The sequence below is a fragment of the Heliconius melpomene genome, chromosome 17 (assembly GCF_056956725.1).
Source record: "Heliconius melpomene rosina isolate 202511_hmr_F chromosome 17, ASM5695672v1, whole genome shotgun sequence".
Taxonomy (NCBI): domain Eukaryota; kingdom Metazoa; phylum Arthropoda; class Insecta; order Lepidoptera; family Nymphalidae; genus Heliconius; species Heliconius melpomene.
In genome coordinates, this window is record NC_140405.1 from 13,015,828 (window position 1) to 13,038,423 (window position 22,596).

A 22,596-nucleotide genomic window follows, 5' to 3' on the forward strand; every position below is an offset into this window, starting at 1 on the left:
ATGTAATCTTTTATGTAAAGGCTTTTCTCTTAATAGCTGTTTAAATATTCTCCTTTTTATTGTAACAAGTTCATTATCTCAACTAGAACTATCATATCGTATTAAAATATTTTTTTTCATTATAGTGCCTTCACGTAGTATTCAAAATTATAACAACAAAATTTCTGAGAATAAAACCCATGAAAATCAAAACTATAAACTTAAATAGCATAAATAGGAAAAGGTAAAAAATACAACAAGTATAATAATAATCACATTTTATTAATACTTAAAAGTTGATATTTTTAAAATTTTACTTACAAATATACAAGTCAATGAGAAAAAAATATTCCCTTCTGCGTTTTCCAGGTAGAGTAGAAACTCGATTAACCGGCCTAATCGTTGTCTGTATTCATTCGGATAATGGATAATCCGGATAATCGAAAGTATTAAAAAAAGTTGGTTTTGTGCATACGTAGCACAAAATTATTATATGTCTATTAAAAGCATCATGAACATACACGAAATCAACGTTTATTAAGAAATTATTAACATTTTCCAACAAACGATTTATATACATAAATACGTACATATAATTTATCTTAGGTTTCATTGCATTAGGTTGTAAAAAAAAATTATCGCGGTTGATAGTCCGGATAATCGCGATTCCGTATAACTGAGGGCCGGATAATCGAGTTTCTACTCTATTGCGTTAACTAGATAGGTGGGTGGTGCAACTCAACGCCACACTATGTCTTAAACAAAAAGGCAAAATGAAAATTATTTAAATCCAATATTGTATGATCATAGGAATATAACCCATAACCATTACAAATTAAAATATAGATACTGTCACACTGTGCCATGCTGTCCTTTGTATACACATCAGTATTTAATTCTATTTCAAATATATTTTTTATAAATATAATGGTACAGATTCTTCATTAAACAAAAAAATGCATTTAAATTTCATAGTTTAAAACAATACACACCACTTATACCAATTACATTTAAAATGGTTATAAAATATAGCATAAAAGGCCCCTATCGACCCATACCCTATATTTTCCCGAAGGGACTTTTGTTATGGGTGGAGGGGTCTATCAAAAGCTCAAACAATACTCAATATTAATAGAAAACATGTAAAGTTATTTTTTCTCCTTTTTATTTAGTTTCATATTATGTCAGAGGGGCCAGTCGTGGCGGAAGGGCGGGTGGGTTCGATCCCCACTCGTAATAAAATATATATTTAAATTTACATTTTCATGTTTTCACTCTGGTGTTAAGTTAAAGCTCGGCGTTGAGTTTCGCCGCTAAACACGTAATGACTCAAGAATTCGAAGTTGGAGAACAGAAATATTCTGTACCTAATGGGAATCAGAATATCTTAACACAAGGATCTCTCTGCCTACAAGGCTGTGTGCGACATGCTGCGTGAAACTAAAACGGACACTATTCACGATTTTATTCGAAGGCATATAACGTTCTATGACAATTATGAGTATAATAAAACAATTAAATGCAATAATAATTCTATGTACCTACTGTATTCTTAAAATTACATTAAGAATATATTTTCTTAAACATATACATGGTTTTGATGTATTATGTAAAAATATTATTTAATATTAAAATATGTATTTTAGCGTAATTTTTTTTTATTTTTACGTATAGGACAGTGTGAATGACTAAATATTTAATACGAGCTTATATTCTAAAAATATTTTGACAATATTAATGTATTTTATATATTTATCGTTTCCTGCCATTTTTCTTATAGTTAAGCGAGGTATATAGGTAAACGAGGGAACCTAGTGTTAAGAGACTTTGTTCCCTAGTTTCCATCAAGTTTTCGAGACATTGTGTGGGTATTGGCAAAACTAAACGCCACACTTTCTCCCTCTCTCTCTCGTTACCAGAGTGGGGAATTGAAAAAATGTAATAATGATAATCGAACCCACAATGGTCGGTTTAATATTCAATATGACTTTATTTTTATCTAAATGCATTCCGCAATCCTTTTGTAAGAACAACCTAGTGTTAGTATTAAAAGTAAATAACAAACAGACGGTTTTTTTATTCTTAAAAATCTTATTTTTGTAATAATATCATAAAATTGCCAAAAAATATAATATTTATTGCTTAAATTTTCGAATAATACACGTTTATAACAAATTCGTTAGTTGCTATGTTAATACATTTACTTTCATTAAGACATGAGGCCCCTCTTCAAGAGGGGGCCTGAAATTACAATTATCTACTAAATTTAATACAAAAAAAATTATAATCGCCAAATATTTTAAATAACAAACAACTTCAACTAAATATGAATATTGTTTAAGCGAAAAAAGATATGTTAACATTATACAAATGCAAAAACAGTGCTAAAAAATAATAAATTATAGATTTATAATATGTAGAATCGCTTATACTTTAACAATTATTTTAAGATATAGAACACATTTTGTATAATTTAAACATACATAAGTATGTTCAAATATTAGAAAATGAGGATGGATGTTTCTTCCACTTTCACGCAAAATCTACTGAATAGATTTAGATTAAACTTCTCAAGTAATATAGCTTATACATCAAAATAACACATAGTCTCAATTTATATAAATTCCAATAATTTCCAGAGTATAAAAACCAAGATATAACTAACTTTGTTTTCGTCAATTCCATTCCATTCCATTCAAAAGCAATATGGAACCCAACACCACAATTTAAATACATTATATTATCATTTTACCTTGAATATCTTGCATTTGAATCTACAACCATCGTTGTGTCAGAGACATCTTAACTGGGCACTAAGACTACAGGATTGTAATAACATGCTGTAAATTTACCTATTATAATTTATTTATTTTATTTAGTCCAACATTGATCTAAATATGTTATTGATTCCAATATTATTAAGCTAAAGATTTCGTTTGTCTTGTTGCGTTAATCTCAGAAACTACTAGTTAAATTTAAAAATATTTTTGATTTGGATAGTCTATTTGTCGAAGAAGGCCTATATAGCCTATATTACATTACGTTATATATTAGAAAGACATCTACTGTGTCAGTTACTTCAGGCAACCTTAGTTTTAATTTTAATTGTAGGTTGAGGCCTCAACTAAAATCTAATTAAATTAAATACTTAATTTTTACTATAGCAACTAAAACCTTTTCTTTAAAATTACTTACTTTTTCCTCACATTTTCCAAATTTTGTTTTTAAACATGTCACTCAATTAAAAATTACAACTTTAAAATGTTTACTTCACTTACACAATAAACACTATTAAGTACAAGAAAGGAAAACAGAAAAGCACAAAAGGCCTCCTATCACTGCGATGTCTTATTAAAATTATAAGAATATCGTACTTTTTAATTTAAAACGGCAGTTAAATCCTTAGTTAAACCACCATTTATTTTTAGAATTTTATGTGTTAGTATTATTATAGTTCATATCAGTCTCTAAACCGGGTGTGTAATTCTCTTGATGTCAGGTATCGAAAGTGCGAGGCATATACCTGGTTATTAAAAAAAACTTTAATTGTATATATCAATAGGCAGAGAGAAACAAGTGTAAAGATATACCGTTTCTCATTTTCCCCTGCCTGTTGAATGGCGAAATTAAACGCCGTCGATGGCCTTACCAGAGCGAAGGAAGGAAAACAATTTAAATAATATAATCATTTCCCTGAGCAGAAATCGAATCCACATCCATCCATGTTTACAAACAAACTGCCTTAAAATATTCATCAACGATTTAAAACCGGTATAATATTTTATAACACTTTTTTATCAGCTTCACGATGTATCCCGCACACCACAGGGTAGGCAGAGGGAACCTAGTGTTAAGACACTCCGTTTGAAATATTGAATGTCTATCTCTGGTGCGGGATACAGCATAAAGCTAATAAAATGTCTATTTAGTTACCTTTTTCTACAAAGATAAAAAAATGAAACAAAAAATTAAAAGATATTTTTTTACAGTTTACCTTTATAAAAATAATAACTTACCTAACACCAAAATCGTGAATTCTGAACACAGCATAGTGTACGTTCCTAAAAACTGGGTAAAAATGATCCACAGTCTCAGTGAGCAGTGTGTGACATAGCTTCGGGTTCGATTTCATATTGGGATACTCTATGTCCCATATACTTTCAAATGAACAACCTTTTCTATTGAAAATAAAAATAAAATATTATTTTAACTTTATTTTATTTCAAGTGCTAAAACCCCTGGCACGGATTTATAAGTAAAGCGAGCAAGGGTTTGTAAGCGAAGCAAGCGAGGGTGTATGAGCGAAGCGAGCAAGAGTTTACAAGCGAAGCGAGAGGGGGCGGGGGGGGGGTTTGAAATATTTAAAAATAAAAATACATACTTGCTCTTCCCATAGCAGTATTTGGTTTCAATTATTAGATAACTTGCTTTTAATTTAGTCAATTCTTCATAGTAATCGTGCGGTAAAAATCTGCCATACACTTTGTATACAGAATATGCGCGGTTTCTAAAAAAAATAATTTATATTTAAACTATCTTCACGCTGTATCTCACATACAGCAGGATAGGCAGGGAACCTAGTGTTAAAAGACTGTGTTTCCCACTTTCCGCTGAATTTTGGAGGCATTGCGTGTTGAGTGACGGAACGGTTGCCTCGACATCAGAGCAAAGAAATGAAAATATTAATAAATAATAATTCATTTGTTTGACTGGGAATCGATTCCCACACCCGTCGCGTTACATTCACACTCTTATGCCCCTGCGCCATGACGGCCTCAACATTTATTAAAATCTTCCAAAATCCATCGAAATCATCCGAAATCCCCCACTTACCTTGCTTCCACGTGTTCATAATGAGGATGTGCCACTATAGGTCGTCTGGTCGACAACATGACACTGGCAAGCACGGGCATTGAACCTGCGAATGCCACATTACTAGTCTCCTTGGAAATCCATTGAAGTAATTGCTCTTGAGGGTAATCGCTGAATTCACCTACAAAAGCATAAATATTTTAAAATGTCTTAACACTATATTCCTTTTGCTTATGCTGCTCTATGCGGGATACATCGTGAAACTAAAAATATCAACATAAAAACAAAACAAACATTCAAATAATAATCAATCAATCAATTATTACACATAGGAAACTTTATTGTTGTCATTCCACACTAAACATATTTAAATATTTTAGAAAATATATAACAATTTGACAAGACAAAGCGCGGCGCAGAGTTCCATATTTTCAACATGAATTGTCTCAAAAATATAGCTATCCCACATTGCGCAGGATAAAGAGTGAAGCTCCAAAGATTCTATGTTATCAAGAGATACATACCAATATGTGACATTTCGTGCGATACATTTTGTGAGAGTTCCCTCAATATGGGCAAAATTGCTATGGCCCAAAATATGGGCACATATTTTGCAAGAGCTTTTGGATATCTGTAAAAGGAAAAAGAAATAGGTAAGAATAGAAAGAAAAAGAAAAATAAAAAAAATTGTTTCCAATTTTCATTTCTAAAACAGAGAAAATATGGCAAGGTCCATAAATTGATTAAATATACAAAATAAAGTGTGATAGTAAAAGAAAATACTTACATATTATAATTCCGATTAGCTATAAGAGAACATACCAGACACATTTGCGTAGAAAACAACAACTTCAACCTCATCACAAACGCCGCCATCACACCAAAAACAAACATCTGGGACAGGTTATAAAAAATGGCCGGCTCTATATACAGATTCTTTAAAAAAAACAGGACTACATTCTTCATTTCATCCAGTTTCTTCATTTTACCGTTAAACGAGGATAGGATCACATCCATGTCTTTTCGTTCTTTATTTTTGACATTTTCGGAGTTATTTTCAATGCCGCTGTCATCATCATCTCCTTCTGTTTCTTCTTCTTTAACCAAATCATTTATTTCATTCTCACATTTGGAAACAGCATTGGAAACCCAATAGGAGACCACGTTAACACAAATGAGTAACACAAAAGGAATTAGCATAGATTTTGACATATTTCGAATAGATTTCAATGGCAGAAAATCGAAAACTTCTGAGCAAGTATAAATTAAGGTGTGAAACGTTTTATAATCAGATATTTTCGAATACAGAATATCCCACACGTGTGAATCGTCTTGGACTTCTAGAAAATCGCATAAAACCTTCTTTAGATACAAGGACGAAGTAACAGCGAGTAAAAGTCTTAGAATAACCAGCCAAGTTTCTACGAACAAATCCAATTTATTCTTGATATTTATACGAAATGTGCTGAATAATAAGCAATAAATAGATATTATTGCGAAAAACGACGTGTACAGAGAGGTTTTGAGCATATCATTGCCTTGGAGAAGGAGTATGGCCGTGTGAAGACCACAGAAGTGGGAATGAAGGAAGATGGACAGAGTCTTCGTATCGATTATTCTTAATTGCTCCATTACGAAGAAAATTGCTGTTTGGGTAAGAAAAATGAACTGGGTGAATTGCCAGAATAGGAGGCAGAGACTGTTCGTGATGAATATGCCGACCTAGAATAAAAGAAATATTATTATTATCTTAGCTGACTCGATCATTCATGACGTAGATCTCTGTTTTGCCGAAATCTTTCTAAAAAGTATTTTTTTTATATTTAATACACTAGTATTTCGTACTTTGCTTCGCTTGCCCATTCTACAGGATTTTGGTTATTTATTTATTTCTAGTTTTGGCAAGTAGTAGGTAAACCTTATTTTTTACACCACATGACAAAAAATAGATTTTTTTAGGTTTAATCTAATTTAATATGCATGTATTAAATTGATTGTGAGTTTGATTGCCACTCGGGAGAATGATTTAATTTTCACTTACTCGCTCTGGTAACGAGGCATAGATAGCGTAGCGTAAAGCTGAAAGAAAACCAAAAAACCGCCAACCATCGGTAATTAGCAGCAGTAATCAGTAAATTTAATGTCATTTAAAGGTAAATTAACAACTCTTCGCTTACCTGTAACTTCAATACTTTATTCTTATTCTTCTCCCGTAGTTGCAGAGTGAGAAGCCAAGTTTGCAACAAAAGAAGTGGCGCTGCCAAATTTTCCCTTTCATTTGGTGCCCACTGCACTCTTGTACATTCAGCGTGATTGGCAAAATATTGTACCACTGCTAAAACACCACCTAGAATGCTTTGGCTGGAGAAAAATCAGGAAAAAAACACTTAAAAAAACCAAAAATGATCACCACATCAAAAAGTCAATAATCAAACAAACAAACAAATTCGCCACATCTCGCTTACTCACCTCAAAACAGACGCGTGAACGAAAAGGACAGCAACGGTCAGACCGGCCAGCCACCATATAACTTCTAAATAAAAGTAAATCGGCTGACCAATTCCGATACAGCTCTCTATGGGTGGGTGATCGTCACCACGCTCTATTAGATGACACTCTTTATGCGTGGAGTTTAACCACGGCTCGAAATATCGATACATCGCACCGATTATTACCTGGAATATTATTTAGTCATGGATATATGTATATATAGGTACCATAAGCATCTATTAAACATTTAATTCATGCCTTCACTGGCTCACACAGTGGGCTGTAATAATGACGCGCTTGAATGGGCGGAAGTCCTTTATCTGAGTTGTAATAAGGAAATGGGCATGAGCTTTTCTTAATTGTGACATCAGGGTACCTTCCAGTACACAGCCTACTTCAAGTATGATCTCACATCTACATGTAAATATGTTCCTTTGTGCCGCCCAGTCAGATATAAAAAAGTTTTTCCCTGCTTATATAGAAGATAGTTATAGATAGAAGCATGCTCTCTTTATTAAATGGAACCTATATCTATTATTCCAAAAAATATATAAAATAAAAAGCTTACCTCTGGATTTATATTGAATCTGTTAAAAGCATTTACATCTTTAGGGTACTCAACTAATTGATCATACATAATTTTTGTAATTCCACTAGCAAATGTCTTTTCCTCGACAATAGTTTTGTAATATGAATAATAGAAGCCCATTTCCGTCCGTAGTGACATCTCTCTCTCCAAATCAGACAGATAGGAGAAGTTTCGATCATTCTCGAAAAGGTTAGATACATATTTGTAATGAATGGATCCAAGTAAGATTGCTGTAATAATAAATATATATTTTTGGTCATTTTATTTCTGTATTATACTTGTTACAATTTGTTTAGGTCTATTAATGTCATCTTGAATATATAATCCTCACTGAAGGAAATTGTTTTTATTTCTCTCTTCTTTAAAGATAAGACTTGAGTTGATGTTGAGTTCAACACATCTCTCAAATACTTTCTTAGAAAACAAATGAAAAATTCAAGGTTGCAGGAATTGAACTCATTTCACTTGGAAATTGCTCTGAGCACCAACCATAAGTACTTATCAAATTTTATTACATTATTATTATTTACATTATAAAATAACATTTTAAGATATGTCTCAGAATTAAGTCCTCATCCTGATGTATCTCAATCTTGAATGAAATATGTTACGCTCAGGTTGTTATTGCCTACTCTGCTATATGTGTGAAGCTGATTTTCTATATATATCTTTTATGTTCTGTATACAAGATGAAGTAAGCTAAATAAATTTTTAAGCAGAGAACAATGATCATTTGACAATAGAAGACCTCAAATCAAGACCTTAGGCCTTCTATTCTTCTATTGTCAAATGATCATTGTTTATAATAATTAAGCCTTATATGTTCTTAACCGTTGAAGGCATTAACAATCTAGGTTTTCTATAATTATTTTTAATAGTAAAGTAATTTACAAAAATTATCAATTTGATACAATTATTAAGCAATTTTTTTACTTCAATGATATTTCAATGTTTATAATATTTCATTCAAAGTTTTAAATGAAAGTAAGATGAATATTAAAATTATATGATAATATTAACTATTTTGAATATTAAATAAAATCATAAATAAGTTTTAAATGGAGTAAAGAGTCGTACCAAGTATTATAATCAAAATATTTTCACTTATTTTCTTTCCATTATATCTTTGTTCATTACTTTGGTTTTGAACTTCAGATTTATCACCCATTTTGTATATTTACATACTTTTCTTTATATTATAATATATACTATTATCACTTTTCTTATTTAAATATTTAGAAATACCGATAATAAATCGATTTCCTTACAGATGACATTGACATCTGACGTGATGTCACATGTGATGTTTATCGAGTGGTAGTGTTGCTATATTTATAAAAATATAAAAAAATATAATTATTTAGACAATATATGTCTATTATTCTCAGCTTCACGTTGTATTGGGCCTTAGCGTTTCGAGTAACTAGTAACAAAGCCAGTATCGTGATCACTTGAAAAGCAAGGCCAAATTAGCCTCAACAAAACTGGGAGTCATGAGTAGAGAGAGACGGTATTTCACGCCAAAAGTTTACGCCTAAGTTCGGTCTTATTTGCAGTACTGATATTATATCTGGGCTGGTGCACCCAAGTATCAGCTGACGTATTTAATCGCATATAACGTAGAGTCGTTCGAATCGTTGGGGACCCAATGATCTGTGAAAGGCTTGACACATTGGTGCCGCATTGTTCATGGGTAGTGTTCTGGAGAACTGTTTGACCTGTTACCTGCCGCCGAATTTTCTGACCACACAGCACGAGACAAATTCAAGTATCATAACCATCTGGATACACGTTCGTTAACCTTGTCTTTTTCCATAAAAAAATCTTCACGCTGTATTCCGCATATAATACGGTAAGAAGAGGGAACCTAGTTTTAAGACACTCCGATCCCCACTTTCTGCGCAATCTGGGGTCATTGCGTATTGAGTGGCAGAATTCAACGCAGCGCTTTTGCCTCGACACCAGAGCGAATAAATTGGAAATAAATATTTGACCTCGAGTGGGGATCGAACCCACAACCAGTCGGTTTTACAGTCACAACTTGTGCCCCTGCGCCATAACTGGCCTCAATACCTTAATAAGATTTTAGATTTTTGCAATTACACATTTTTATTGCTCTAACCAGATTAATCGCGTATATTTAGTATTGGACATTTTATGAAATTGGCAATGTGGCCACGAGAAGACTGAGGTAGCATGTGCCTGCCAGTTGACATCTATCCATAATATACTTTTAAGATATCATACTACCACTAACTATTTCTTAATTCCTCTCGTATTGCCCTGAATTGAAGATTTAAATTTAACTGATCTCGAGGTTTGCGTGATCATAAATGAGAGAACTCAACGCCGCACTTTGCTTCGTTACGAAAATAGTAAATATTTAGTTTTCTCGAGTGGGAATCGAACCAAAAACCTATCGCTTTTACAGTCGCACCACTCTGCGCCACGGTTGGCCGCAAATAATCAATAATTCTTGGACAATAAAACACAAAAGAAATTTGTAAAATTATATAATTGTGACAATGCGTTAGGTTATTTCTCTTAATTTTTTTTCGCAAATAAGTCATTAATTTAATACAAAAGATATTTAATGCACATTCTATACGTTTTAATAACATTACCAATAGTGTACAGGCCGCCCTTAGTTTGTGAGATATTATAATACAAAATGTAGTGTAAAATAAATTTATGGTCGACCTGTTTAATAATAAATAACTTAAGAACCGGGAACATTTTCTAACAGAACTTTTTAATAAATGTCATTATTTTTCTTTTAATAAATAAATAATTTAAGTTACAATAATTTAAGCACAGATAAAAAACTAAAAGTGTATATATTATAGAACAACGACAGTTTAAATTCAAATATTAAAATTTATAACAATGGAAGATTTCAAAAAATACATTTAATATAATTAATATCACAATTACAGCTTAAAACAGTTGATTTATGAAAGAATTATGCCCAAAGCACAATTATTTTTTTACAAAAGATAAATTAAAAAAAATGTATATGCGTTACAATATGCAAGCCTTCTCTTTTAGTTATTTTGATTTTACAGTTCTCTAGTTCTATAATCTCTCCCTTTTCTATTTAGCGTACAAAAAGGACAGCGCTAAAGTTGCCTTGATAAATATGATACATATTATTTTCATATAAAGAATTTTAAATCAGTTTGTTATTTAAAATTTGGTCAGGTTTGAAAATTTTGTTACTGTAAATTCCATATTTTGATAAATCTTAGATTTAACATAGAAATTTAAAGATTAACTAATATAAAAAACCAAAATACATTAAAAGGCAATAAATTTTGAATATTATGTTAGTACATTTTAATTTAGATATAAGAAATTTCGAACGTTCTTTGTAAAAAATTGGCAAATGTTATGATAGTAAATTGTAGATTAGATTTAAATTTCGAACATTTACCAATAATGGTTAGTAAGTGTTAGAATTCATTGGAAAATTTTCGAATCTTAGCTTGGAATTTTACAGTAACATTTTTGTTCAAAAATTATGATTATGACAACGTTAACAGAAAAACATTAATAATATATCAAAAAAACTAATAAATAACAAACTTTTTAAAAACAATTACTTATTTGGATATTTCTTATAACTGGACTTTATAAATTATTTAGAATCATAATACATTGAACTTTTATTTCATTTAGTATAGATAAGGAATTCAGTACAAATTTGAAATTTAAAAGTGATTCTAAAATTTAATTTCATTAAATACTTCTAAAGCATTCTATTATTTTGAGTCTCACATAAAATTTAAATATTTGTTAGTTATACTACACTCGAAGATATGTATGTATCGTTGTTACATTAATAAATTCATTTTTGAGCAAATATCTAACTAAGTTGATACCTTCGTTGTTTTTACAAAATAATGCTAAAAAAAGTTATAAATGCATAATATTTAAAAAAATACGCAGTTAAAGTTAATTTAGAAGTTAATCATTACAACACTATAAATTAAATAAATTTAAGAATGAAACCAGTTTTTTTAAGTTCATTTATTCGCTGTATTCCGCGGAAACTGTTGTTAAGACACGCCGTTCAAGACATTATGACACTGTTTTTTACTTTCCGCTAAATTCTAGAGGCACTGCGCGTTGAGTGGCGGAACTTAACGCCGCATTTTGCTTCATTACCACAGCAAGGAAATGAAAATATTGCTTTCCACATGAATTCGACATATTGTATGTTATGTTCAATGGTGAAACTCAACACCTTTATTTCACCTTACTTTGACTTCCTAAGCAAGGAAGTAAAAATTATTTAATCAATTCCCCAGGGTGAGAATTGAACCAAATTGTGCCATGATGGCCTCAAATTCGACATAAAGAATGCAAAATCAGAAGTCTTAAAAGTAAAAATGACTATGATGATTTCCTTTAAATTATGACTATTGTGTTAACAATTATTTTTCACTACATCAGTTTATCTCTGGTGGGACTTAGAAATGGCTTTAAAAATTTGCTTTGGTGAATAATTTTCTATGAGACATCATTTAAAAAGAAATTAAATCAAAATATTTGGTTACAATTTGGTCAACATACATGCCAACAACAGAGGCTTACATACATACAAACATTTATAATATCTTTAAATATATATACTGGCACTGCTTGAGCAGAATCCAATATAAGTATGTAAATTTCAACTATACTTAATTTTCGTTAAAAATTTTAAGTATTTTGTAGATAAATATTTAATAAAATAAGAATAAATATTAAATGTTGTAGTATTTACTCCATTATACAGCAAAAAATTTAATTACGTTGGCACCTTTACAAGTACTCTTGGGACAGATTTAGGCCCCCGCATTTAAAATTTATGACACTATGAAAATTTCACATATAAAAAGTGTACTATTACATTTGTAAAGCTATAACAAGATACATTCGTTAATATCAACTCACTTAAATTCAAAATGGTAATGAGGAAATCTTATTTAAATAATTACGTATTGGAATAATTTACCACTATATTATATACAACGGCAGTAATCGTAACTGTTGTGAAATCTTTTGATATTTTAGTAATTGTCGATGTAAACAAATATTAATCCCGATGGTATTAGGTTCATTTATTAAATGTGTTTTTAATTTAAATTTTGTCTAACACATTTTGACAGCCATCCACGATCAAAAAGAGAATCGCGACAATGTGTAACTATTATAAAAAAATACTCTCGTATATATCGTAGCGCAGGGGCACAAGAGAGTGACTATGAACGCGACTGTTGCGGGTTCTATCCCCACACGGAAAAATTTACGGAAAGTGGGGAACGGAGTATCTAAACACTAGGTTCACTTCTATATACAGGATGCAGCGCGAAGCTGATTTTTATTTTGATTTGTTATATATTGTGTATACATAATTTAAATAAGTAAAAAAAGTCGCGTTTTGAAATTAGATCTCATAATCTAGTACAAACATTTTATTTTACTCTTTTATAAAATATTTCTTATGAATATGGCAACAAACTGAGGTCCCCTTGTATTAACGGGCCTTATAATTTTAATATGTGCTTTAACACTACACTTACTATCTTTGATACAGTATCAAATTTAAAAAAATCTCAATACGGTGTAAAATATCATTAAAGATAATTTAATTTACTTTTTGTCAAAATCACAAAGTTTATTAATACGTTTTATAACTATAGTAATACTAGTTTTTTTTTAATAGTGTCTTTGTTCTCTGTCCTGATAACAATTGCTGACGTCACAATTATTGTGAATGCTTAAAAGTATATGATATTGTCAAAGTATGAAAGCGAATATTATTAACTAAAACAGAGCAAAAGTGAAAGAACTTTTATCTAGAACAATAAATGGAAAAACAAAGTAATGTTATAATAATAATAAATAATAATTGCCTTTATTTAAATTTATTAATTATTGTTCTTTCAGTTGAGCAGTCAGATTATTTGCTTAAAAGTTTAATTTATAAATTTATGAACCTCAATTAAAATTATTTCGAATACATTGAATCGCACCTTTTACTATTATGCTTAACTATTATAAACCTTATATTATTATATATTTAACATTCACAAACACAACACACAACCAAAACTGATTTAATAAATAAATACTTAAACAAGATTACAAATTTACTGAAGGTTCCTGATTTCATAGTTTAATAACAAAAAATAAAGAATCTGAACAACAGAATAGAAAAAAATATTATAACTTTATGTAAATAATTTTAAATAAATATAATTTCAATGTAAAAGAATCACAATATACATACATACACATAATTCATACAGTAACTAAATAAAAATACTTACGAATAGGCGGGCTCTGAGGCCCCTACTTTAGGAGGGCCTACATACTACAATTAATTTTAACAATTAACTAATCTTTAATATACATATATGTATGTATTATTGTAATGTTTTTTTTTACATTTTTAATTGCAATAAATATTTTTTTATAAAACTCTATCGATCCAGTAATCATAGCCAGGGGTCAAAATTTTTTTGCCGTGTTAAAATTATCCAATGTATATAAAGTATCCACTGTATACTACAAAAAAAAATAAAAGAGAGAGAAAAAAGTTTATAAAAGTACAAAAGCTGGCAAGAAAATGCGAAACACATACATAAATTAATAATGCTATCACACCCTTAAAATAAAGTGATCTAACCCAAAATGTCTGTGACTTCTGACATTGGTAAAAACATGACAAAAGTCTATCCCAAGATTTTTTAATAGCAATTGTATTTTTTTAGGTTATGCCACTTTCATATTAAGAATATATTATATTAACACTAAGTGCATATAAATGCTTACTTTGTCATCAGCTCAAAGAATTTTACAAAAAAAAAACTAATCGAGCTGATTTCACTTATATATTACTTACATGTTTATAGTACAAAGTGCTGCCATCTATTAATAAAATAAACAATTTTTTTTTCTTTAGATCATTGTTCAAGTTCTATAATAGCGGAGACTCGATTAACCGGCCACAAATCCCGGGCTATATGGATATATAAATATGATATTTGATCGAAAGATACATTTTGAAAAAAAATTGAGACATGACAATATCAACATAAAATTATATATCCAAAATTTCTTTTATCCATATTATATTGTATATATCCGTATTATTTAAATAGAACAAGTAGTCCGGTTAATTAATTATCTACTGTACAAAATGATCGTGGCCAGTAAAGAACGGAATATATCACTCCATTTTTCACCCACTAAGTATGTAAAAAAATCATGTAAATAAAACAATATTAATATATACTAGGAAATACTAAGACTGAATAGTATAACAATAATAGATGGCAACAGACTAGAATTCAATATTTTTTTACATATAAGTACTTTAGTTATTCTAATTTCATAAGTAAAAAAGAATATATAAAAATATTAGTACTTGAATGTTTTTGCTGACACATGGTGGCCTGAGATCATATAGTAATTCTATGAGTGTGATGAGTGAGAGAGTCAGTGGATTCTATGGAAGCCATCGTCATATTAGTTAATCTTAGATTTATCCAGTTAATTCTAAGATTTTCCAATATCAATTGGTAAAAGTGAAGATACTGGTATCTGTCCTCGCACGCCCTGAACTCGATTACGTACTTATTAAGTTCGGAATAATATCGTACCATGCACATTTTTAAATATTCTTTTTTAAATAAAATTATAAATTTACATTTATATTTAATTAGGTTTAAAATTATGAACATCCGTGATTTAACTAAATAATATATTAATTGCATTATTTTTTTTTTATTATTGATTGATTTTTGTAAAATCTCGTCAAAACATAATTTTTAATTTCACTAAATAACTAACTTTCAATAATTTTCCTAAAAACTTATACTACAAGATATTGTAAATTTTGTGACAGCTAAAATAGACACCGAAGAAAATATAAGTAAGAACGTGTATAAAAAATTATCGTTTCATATAAATTTTATTAAATGAGCAGAGAGCAAAAATTAAATAGAGACGTCATAAATTTCATATTTGATATATGACGAAATTTTTGAGAGCTTACTCTTTGTCATTTAGAGTTAAAGCAAAGTCTATACGTATTTATTACATTTTTACGTATCTAAAATACATTAATAATTAATAAATACTTAATTTGTAACGCCGGCTTGAAATATTTGACGTTCAAAAAAATTAAGCATGTAACTCCTTAGTTTGAAAAAAATTTTATTCATCTACATTCTATACTTAGAAATAATATAGGAGTATATAAATCACGGATATTGATCTAAACATTTTTTTTTATTAAAAACTAACTTAACTTTTAAAAAAATAAATAACTACTAAATTTATACAACTTATCAAGGAATCCAGTATCTTTTGATCAGTTTTGAGAATTTATAAACGTCTGTGAAACTTGTCAGAGCGTGCATATTACACTGAGATCCATCGTCGGAGTCGGGGCTGGCAGAGACTATACCCCCTAAATAATAACGGATTCTTCCGTTCATTTCAACGGGATAGGCCCAACTTCCCCCACTGTCCCCTGGGCAGACTGTTGTTCCTGTGAAAGAAAATATTTATTAATAATTAATTTATTACTACTGAGGATGGCGCAATAGCATATCTATTACACGATGTTTCTGGTTTCGATTCCCACTCAGTTAAATGAATGATTTAATATTTAGGCAGGGGCACAGGGGCAATGAAATATTATTTATCAATATTTTTATTTTTTCGTTCTGGCACAAAACACCCCAGCGTTGAATTTCAATTTTAAGACATTATAAACATTTCAAGTGCCGCACGCAACCGCCCGCCGAACGCGCAATGCCTCGAAAAATTTGGTGATTAAATGAAAATAACTAAGAATTGTGTAAAACACATTTAGCAGTTTTTATGGGCATCCAAAGAATAGGCGTGATGTAACATATCCCATATTTTTAAATTTGAACTAATATAATGCTTCTTAAAATTAGCGCGTTTGACTGAACAAACTCTTCAACTTCATAATATTAAATTGAAATACATGGTGACCTTGATCTTGACTTTCTTATCGTAGTGGTATTAAGTTTCGGCTTATTGTAGTGACCAAGTAAAATAATCCTCTTTTCTCGCTTTATTAAAAAGGCAAAATTCGGCGTTGAGTTCCACCAGTCAACACGTAATGCTTCGAAAAATTCTCTCCCTTTATCTACCCTGCTATATGTGAGATATAGCGTGAAACTAAAAAAAAAATGATCCAGTTAACCGGGTTACCACTTACCATTGCCATATCCAGCGCAAAATTTGTCGTTCGTGATGAATTCCACAAATTCCCTTTGTGTCCTACGGAGACACTCCTCAAAGGGGACGAACGGCATGTCGACCACTTTAAGAATGGGGGATTCGGACCCCTTGTGATCATTCGTAAGACCGAAACCAGGTACCTAGAATTTAAAATGAGCTTTTACATAAATAATAATAATAAATAATTGCCACCTTAGACCAACAAGCATTGTAAGTTCGTTGGTTGTGAGTCCGACATTCATTAATTGGAATGTATTTTTAAAACTAAATACCACCTGAAAGTGGAGAACGGAGTGTTATACTAGTACTTATATAATAAATGCAGCTAGTACGACAAATAAATGAATTAGTTAAAATAAGAAGTATTTAACCGTGGCGCAGGAGCACCGCGACTGATTGTAAACATAGGAATGTGAATGAAAAATTATACTTAATTTACTAGTGGTCCCCGCGTGCTTAACACTAGGTTCCCCCTGCCTACACTGGTATAAAGGAAAAAGCGTAAAACTTGTTTCTATTAAAATTAAAATAATTCTGATATAACCCACCTTGCCTACATCTCCTCGCCTCATGTTATTTTCATAGAAAGGCCTAGTAAAGTCAACACATAACGGCCTAACGTGAGGTCTGTATTCGAAGGGACGTTTTGCTATAATAATTGCTAAGTCACTTTGGTAGTTCATATCCAGGCCTTTGAAACGCAGTGCTAGGATTATTCTTTTAACCTAGAATAAAAAGACAGGTTATATTAGTTTTTTTTTGTAGTAAATATGTATTATGCCAGTTTAAACGTATTGTTATATTGTAATCAAATTATACACGATCAGTACATACATTTTAGCATATATATTTTTCTGATGTATAAGCTAAATTACTGTAAAGTTTCATCTAAATCCGTTCAGTACTTTTTGGATGAAAGTGGAACAAACATCCATCCTCACGAATAGAACACAACACTTTTTAAACACGAATATTGTATGTTCCATAGCCATTCGAAGGAATTATTATTTTTATTAGCTCTTTTATTCTTTCTTTTTTTATTAGCTTTTATTTTTATTTTTAATCGCTTTGGTAATAAAGTGTTAGTTGGACGGTGTCTGAAGAATAAAATGTGTTAGCAGTAGAGATACCGGTGTGAAGGTAAAAAAAAACATACCGAAAAATAAAAAAATACACTCTACGAAATCAAACCCACAATCATTGCAAATGATTTAAAAAAAATCTTACATCAGATTTCTGAGCAAGTAGATTGTCATTGGGGTGGTTCCATTCCCTATAACGTTTTCCGACGGCCAATGAGAATAGATGCTCAGGTAACTTGCCGTAGCCCTCCCTCCAGAAACAATGGGCCGCTAGAAATGAGAAAAAATACTTTTTAATATTATAGATTTGATTCCCACTCAGGGAAAGAACTATTATATTATATTTCATTATATCATATTTTTATTTTTCGCTTTGGTAGCAAGATAAGGCACGGCGTCGAGTTCCACAAAGTGCCCTCTGTTACCCATATTTTTTCTAAAAAAGAACATAATATACCTGATATCGCAATGTTTTCGCTTATAAGCGATCCTCCGCATATTTGCTCATGTTTACTTCTCCTATGTCTCCTATACACACCGACGTGCCACGGAACTTCCCCGCGCTCCGCTACCCGACCTCCAGCTATAAGGGCTTCCCCTCTAGGTGTTAAAGTGCCACATTCTGGAATAAATATATTAAATTTTTATAAAAAGAAATAAGCAAATAAATACTAAGAACGCCTAATTGTCATAATTAAGCGAAATGTTATAAATATTGTCTATGCAGTTTTTTTTTTGGTAAATTTTATAATAAGTACATATAACATTGTTTGTAGCATAATATTTAGACTAAACTTATTTAGACTCTAGATCTCACTATACACTAGCTGTCATATACATATAATGTAATATACAATTCGAACCAGTAGTACCCGAGTTTAAGCAAACAGAGTCTAGTTTCATAATATCAACAAGTATGATAGATGCTTAGACTAGAATTAAGAAGTTTTGCTTTGGTACCAAAATTACTTACCGGGTTGACATTTAGGAATATGATTCCAGGTACCATCAACACAGTACATATACGGCAGATCAACCGGACTGTAATAATTAGGTGCCTTACAGGATGGTACCACCACTGTACTTTCAACTTCCATATCCTCACACTCTCTGGTACCTTCCGACCCCTCTTCCGTGATAAGGCACCGGTAGGAAACGCTTAATGATTCCTCAATTTTGCAGGCACCTGAACAAAATAATAGAAATGCTTATTATTATTTTTTTGTCTAATATTATTAGTTATATTCACAATATTGATGTTCGTTTTAGGGTTATAGAATATACTTCCAAAAGAAAAATAGGATCAATTTGTTGTTGAGATATTTTTTATCACAGATCATAATTTTGTTTGGTATCTCTTTCAACTATTTGAAAAGTTGGGATGAGAAAATATATGCTTAACAAACACAACCTCTCAAATTTGGAAAACACAAAACGGGAGAAAAAGTAGGCAGAGGGAACTTAGTGTTAAGACACTCCGTCTCTCAAAGTGAGATCAGACAATAAAGTAATTCTATACAGGTTCCCTTTGTTTCTTTTGAGCTACCCTAAGGACTTATTTGAACCAATAGTTCCTTAGTCATTACAATAGCGCGTACAAACAAACTAGTCAGCATTATAATACTTACGGGCACAAGTTGGAAATGCGTTAGTCGACCAGAATCCCTTGTAGCATATTATTAATTTACTACCAACGACCTTGTAGCCAGGTCGGCAAGTCACGTTTAGGTACACCGGGTCCACTACATCCCCTGGGCTGTAAGTTGAGGATGCGCCGTTTTTCAGATACATCCCATTTTCTGGATGTGGTGGCAGCTTGCATATATTTCTTGAATAATAGAAAAAAGGTGGTCTAAAATACATATTTTTAAATATGGATTTATTTGTACTCAAGACGAGGCCGTCGTGGCGCGGCGGCACAAGGGTGTGACTGTAACGCGACGGTTTGTGGGTTCGATCCCCACTTGAGGAAGTGAAATATTGATTTACGTTTATATTTCCATTTCTTCGCTCTGGTGTCGAGGCAAAGCGCGGCGTTGAGTTCTGCCACTCAACACGTAATGCCTCCAGAATTCGGCAGAAAGTGAGGAACGGAGTGTCTTAACAGTAGGTTCCCTCTGTCACGCTAGATGTCAGCGTGATAGCAATACTATACAGCGTGATAGCAATACTATACAGCGTGATAGCAATACTAATTTGATTTTATAATAATAATAGATAGTGTAAATACTCACTCATTCTGAGGACTCTCAACGACAGGCGTGGGTGACGACGTTTTACTATTACCACAGAGCAATTCATGCTCATCAGAACCATCAGCACATTCTTTGATCTGAAATTGAAATTAAAATTTCTTATTGAAAAATTGTTAAATCATAGCATTTTTTAAGATGAGTCTTTAATTTCTGCTTCATTAGAAAATATATATTCTCTAGAAACGCCCATGGGAACGGGAGTGTCTTAACACTATATTCCCTTTGCCTACCCTGCCATATGCGGGATACAACGTGTGTATAAAAAAAACTCACATTATTACATTCGGCCGCCTCATCAATACAAGCACCATAGGCACACTGGAAGTAATTAGCGGGACATGTGAAGCTGGAACATGCCATCAGGTTCTCATCAGAGCCGTCCCGACAGTGGATGGTACCGTCACATTGAAGGTATTGCTCGATGAGGCTACCATCGTCACATTTAAATTGGCTCCTGGAAATAAATGAGAATTGTGTCTAATATACCAGCCTATCAAAGTATTAACTGTCGTGGCGCTTTGACTGACTGTAAAGACGACGGCTGTGGGTTGAATCCCCACTAGGGAAATATCTTAACACTAAACTCCCCCGTCCTACTACACGCAGAATACAGGGTACACCTAAAAAAGAAATAAAGAGCGGATTTAAGAATGTTAAATCGATAGCTTACCCAATAATGTTACTCTCATTTCTACATTTTATATGGAACTCATCAGAACTGTCAGCACAATCAGAAACGCTATTGCACAGACCAGATCTGTCCACACAGCCCCCATACGTACATCTGAAGAGATAATCTGGGCACCTGATGACAAAAATTTTTTTTTTAATATTTCAAATCAAATCCAAAAAAATACAGTTTTTTATAACAAAGAACTAGGCCAGCTGCAATTAATCTGCGATTTCGTTTCGAAAACTAGAATTAATAACTCAAGTCAAGGTTAAAGTACCATGATGGATTTTTTAATTACACAGATAAAGTAAGGTAGGTACAGGGAGCCAGAACAGGAGGGAGGGAACTAGATTGTCTAGCCTCCCCTGCCATATTATAGGCGGGATAAAGCGTGAAGCTAAAAGAAATCGTTCGCACCTGTTGTCACGGCAAAGATAATACGTCTCATCAGTTCCGTCGGGACAGTCTACGGCGCCGTCACATTTCCTCTCCACGGTAATACAGGTCCCATCACCGCACATGAACTCGTTCTTCCAATACCTGGAAAAAAATTAAAAAATCTTTTATAGCACGGTGTTCAGTTTCGTCACTTATTCTCGTATTTCGTTCGTTGAGTAGGGGCACAAGAGTGCGACTGTTAACGCGAGGATAGTGGCTTCAATTCCCACTCGGGGATTGAAATATTTAATATTTTCATTTCCTCGCTTTGAAAACTAGACAAAGCGCGCCGTTGAGTTCCGCCACTCAACACGCAATGCCTCCAGAATTCGGTGGAAAGTGGGGAACGGAATGAATGCAAATAACTGAGGAGTGCATGACGAGTGACATAATCGAAGTGATCGAGGTGACTCTGACTCCAGATACAGTGGGTTACGTCGAGACGCTCTTCATCTTAATAAAATTAGTACCTATAGAAGTATACATTACATTTCTTACCCACACTGTGGCGACCTTTTGGGCCGGAATAACGAATGTGCATTAAATGATGTTTTACTGAAACAAAAAAAAAATCAAATTAAGGTTAAATAAGTAAATTAATTGGAACTGCAAAAACTAGAAAGATAAAAGAAAAAAGAAAGTGAGAGAGCAGAGTTTTAAGTTCATTTCAACCCTGCCCGCGGTGGAAACTGGACTTTACAGTGGACTAACAAACTCCCCTCTCCCCCCTGGATGACATTTTTTGCATCTCGTGGTATCCTGCATAATAATAACACAAGGGAAGCTTATATTAAGATTTAAAAATTAAAATACTACTCCCCGCTCTTAGCCAATTTTTCTGGATGTTGTGTATTGAATGGTAGAACTTAACACCGCGTCTTGTCTTGTTATGAGAGCGAGGAAAATGAAAATAAATAATTCGCTCCCACAAGTAGGAATCGAATCCACATCCGTCGTGCTTACGGGCACACACTGTGTACACACCACGAGGGTCTCATGTAAAAAAAT

At 32.0% G+C, this 22,596-nt stretch overlaps 2 protein-coding genes across 3 annotated transcripts in view; both read right to left on the bottom strand.

Annotated features, from left to right (window-relative positions):
* Nucleotides 1-242: 242 nt before the first annotated feature.
* LOC146530387 (protein C-mannosyl-transferase DPY19L1) lies at nucleotides 243-9,155 on the bottom strand. The gene is made up of 10 exons (XM_085200946.1): nucleotides 8,948-9,155; nucleotides 7,850-8,100; nucleotides 7,261-7,466; nucleotides 6,969-7,152; nucleotides 5,579-6,513; nucleotides 5,316-5,422; nucleotides 4,813-4,972; nucleotides 4,361-4,486; nucleotides 3,996-4,157; nucleotides 243-3,502 (listed from the first exon to the last, which is right to left on the bottom strand). The coding sequence occupies exons 1-10, from the start codon at nucleotides 9,036-9,038 to the stop codon at nucleotides 3,475-3,477; spliced, it is 2,250 nt and encodes a 749-aa protein (XP_085057072.1). The 5' UTR covers nucleotides 9,039-9,155; the 3' UTR covers nucleotides 243-3,474.
* A 1,212-nt stretch (nucleotides 9,156-10,367) lies between these two features.
* LOC146530388 (modular serine protease-like) overlaps nucleotides 10,368-22,596 on the bottom strand; it is a 36,805-nt gene continuing 24,576 nt past the window's right edge. For both annotated transcript variants that reach the window (XM_085200123.1, XM_085200124.1), the window contains exons 3-14: nucleotides 22,087-22,143; nucleotides 21,568-21,690; nucleotides 21,148-21,282; nucleotides 20,751-20,931; nucleotides 20,457-20,554; nucleotides 19,851-20,050; nucleotides 19,196-19,408; nucleotides 18,680-18,844; nucleotides 18,368-18,492; nucleotides 17,689-17,865; nucleotides 17,118-17,280; nucleotides 10,368-16,415 (exon numbers count right to left, since the gene is read on the bottom strand). In XM_085200123.1, the coding sequence (XP_085056249.1) occupies nucleotides 16,213-16,415; nucleotides 17,118-17,280; nucleotides 17,689-17,865; nucleotides 18,368-18,492; nucleotides 18,680-18,844; nucleotides 19,196-19,408; nucleotides 19,851-20,050; nucleotides 20,457-20,554; nucleotides 20,751-20,931; nucleotides 21,148-21,282; nucleotides 21,568-21,690; nucleotides 22,087-22,143 (1,840 nt within the window). In that variant the 3' untranslated portion in view covers nucleotides 10,368-16,212. The remainder of the gene's footprint in view (nucleotides 16,416-17,117; nucleotides 17,281-17,688; nucleotides 17,866-18,367; nucleotides 18,493-18,679; nucleotides 18,845-19,195; nucleotides 19,409-19,850; nucleotides 20,051-20,456; nucleotides 20,555-20,750; nucleotides 20,932-21,147; nucleotides 21,283-21,567; nucleotides 21,691-22,086; nucleotides 22,144-22,596) is intronic.

Excerpts from the sequence above, each read along its gene's own strand:
- LOC146530387 (XM_085200946.1), bottom strand. The coding sequence starts at position 9,038 with ATGGGTGATAAATCTGAAGTTCAAAACCAAAGTAATGAACAAAGATAT. Across the intron at positions 7,467-7,849 it reads GATTCAATATAAATCCAGAG|GTAATAATCGGTGCGATGTA; the intron begins GTAAGCTTTTTA and ends ATAATATTCCAG. Across the intron at positions 6,514-6,968 it reads ATAAAGTATTGAAGTTACAG|GTCGGCATATTCATCACGAA; the intron begins GTAAGCGAAGAG and ends CTTTTATTCTAG.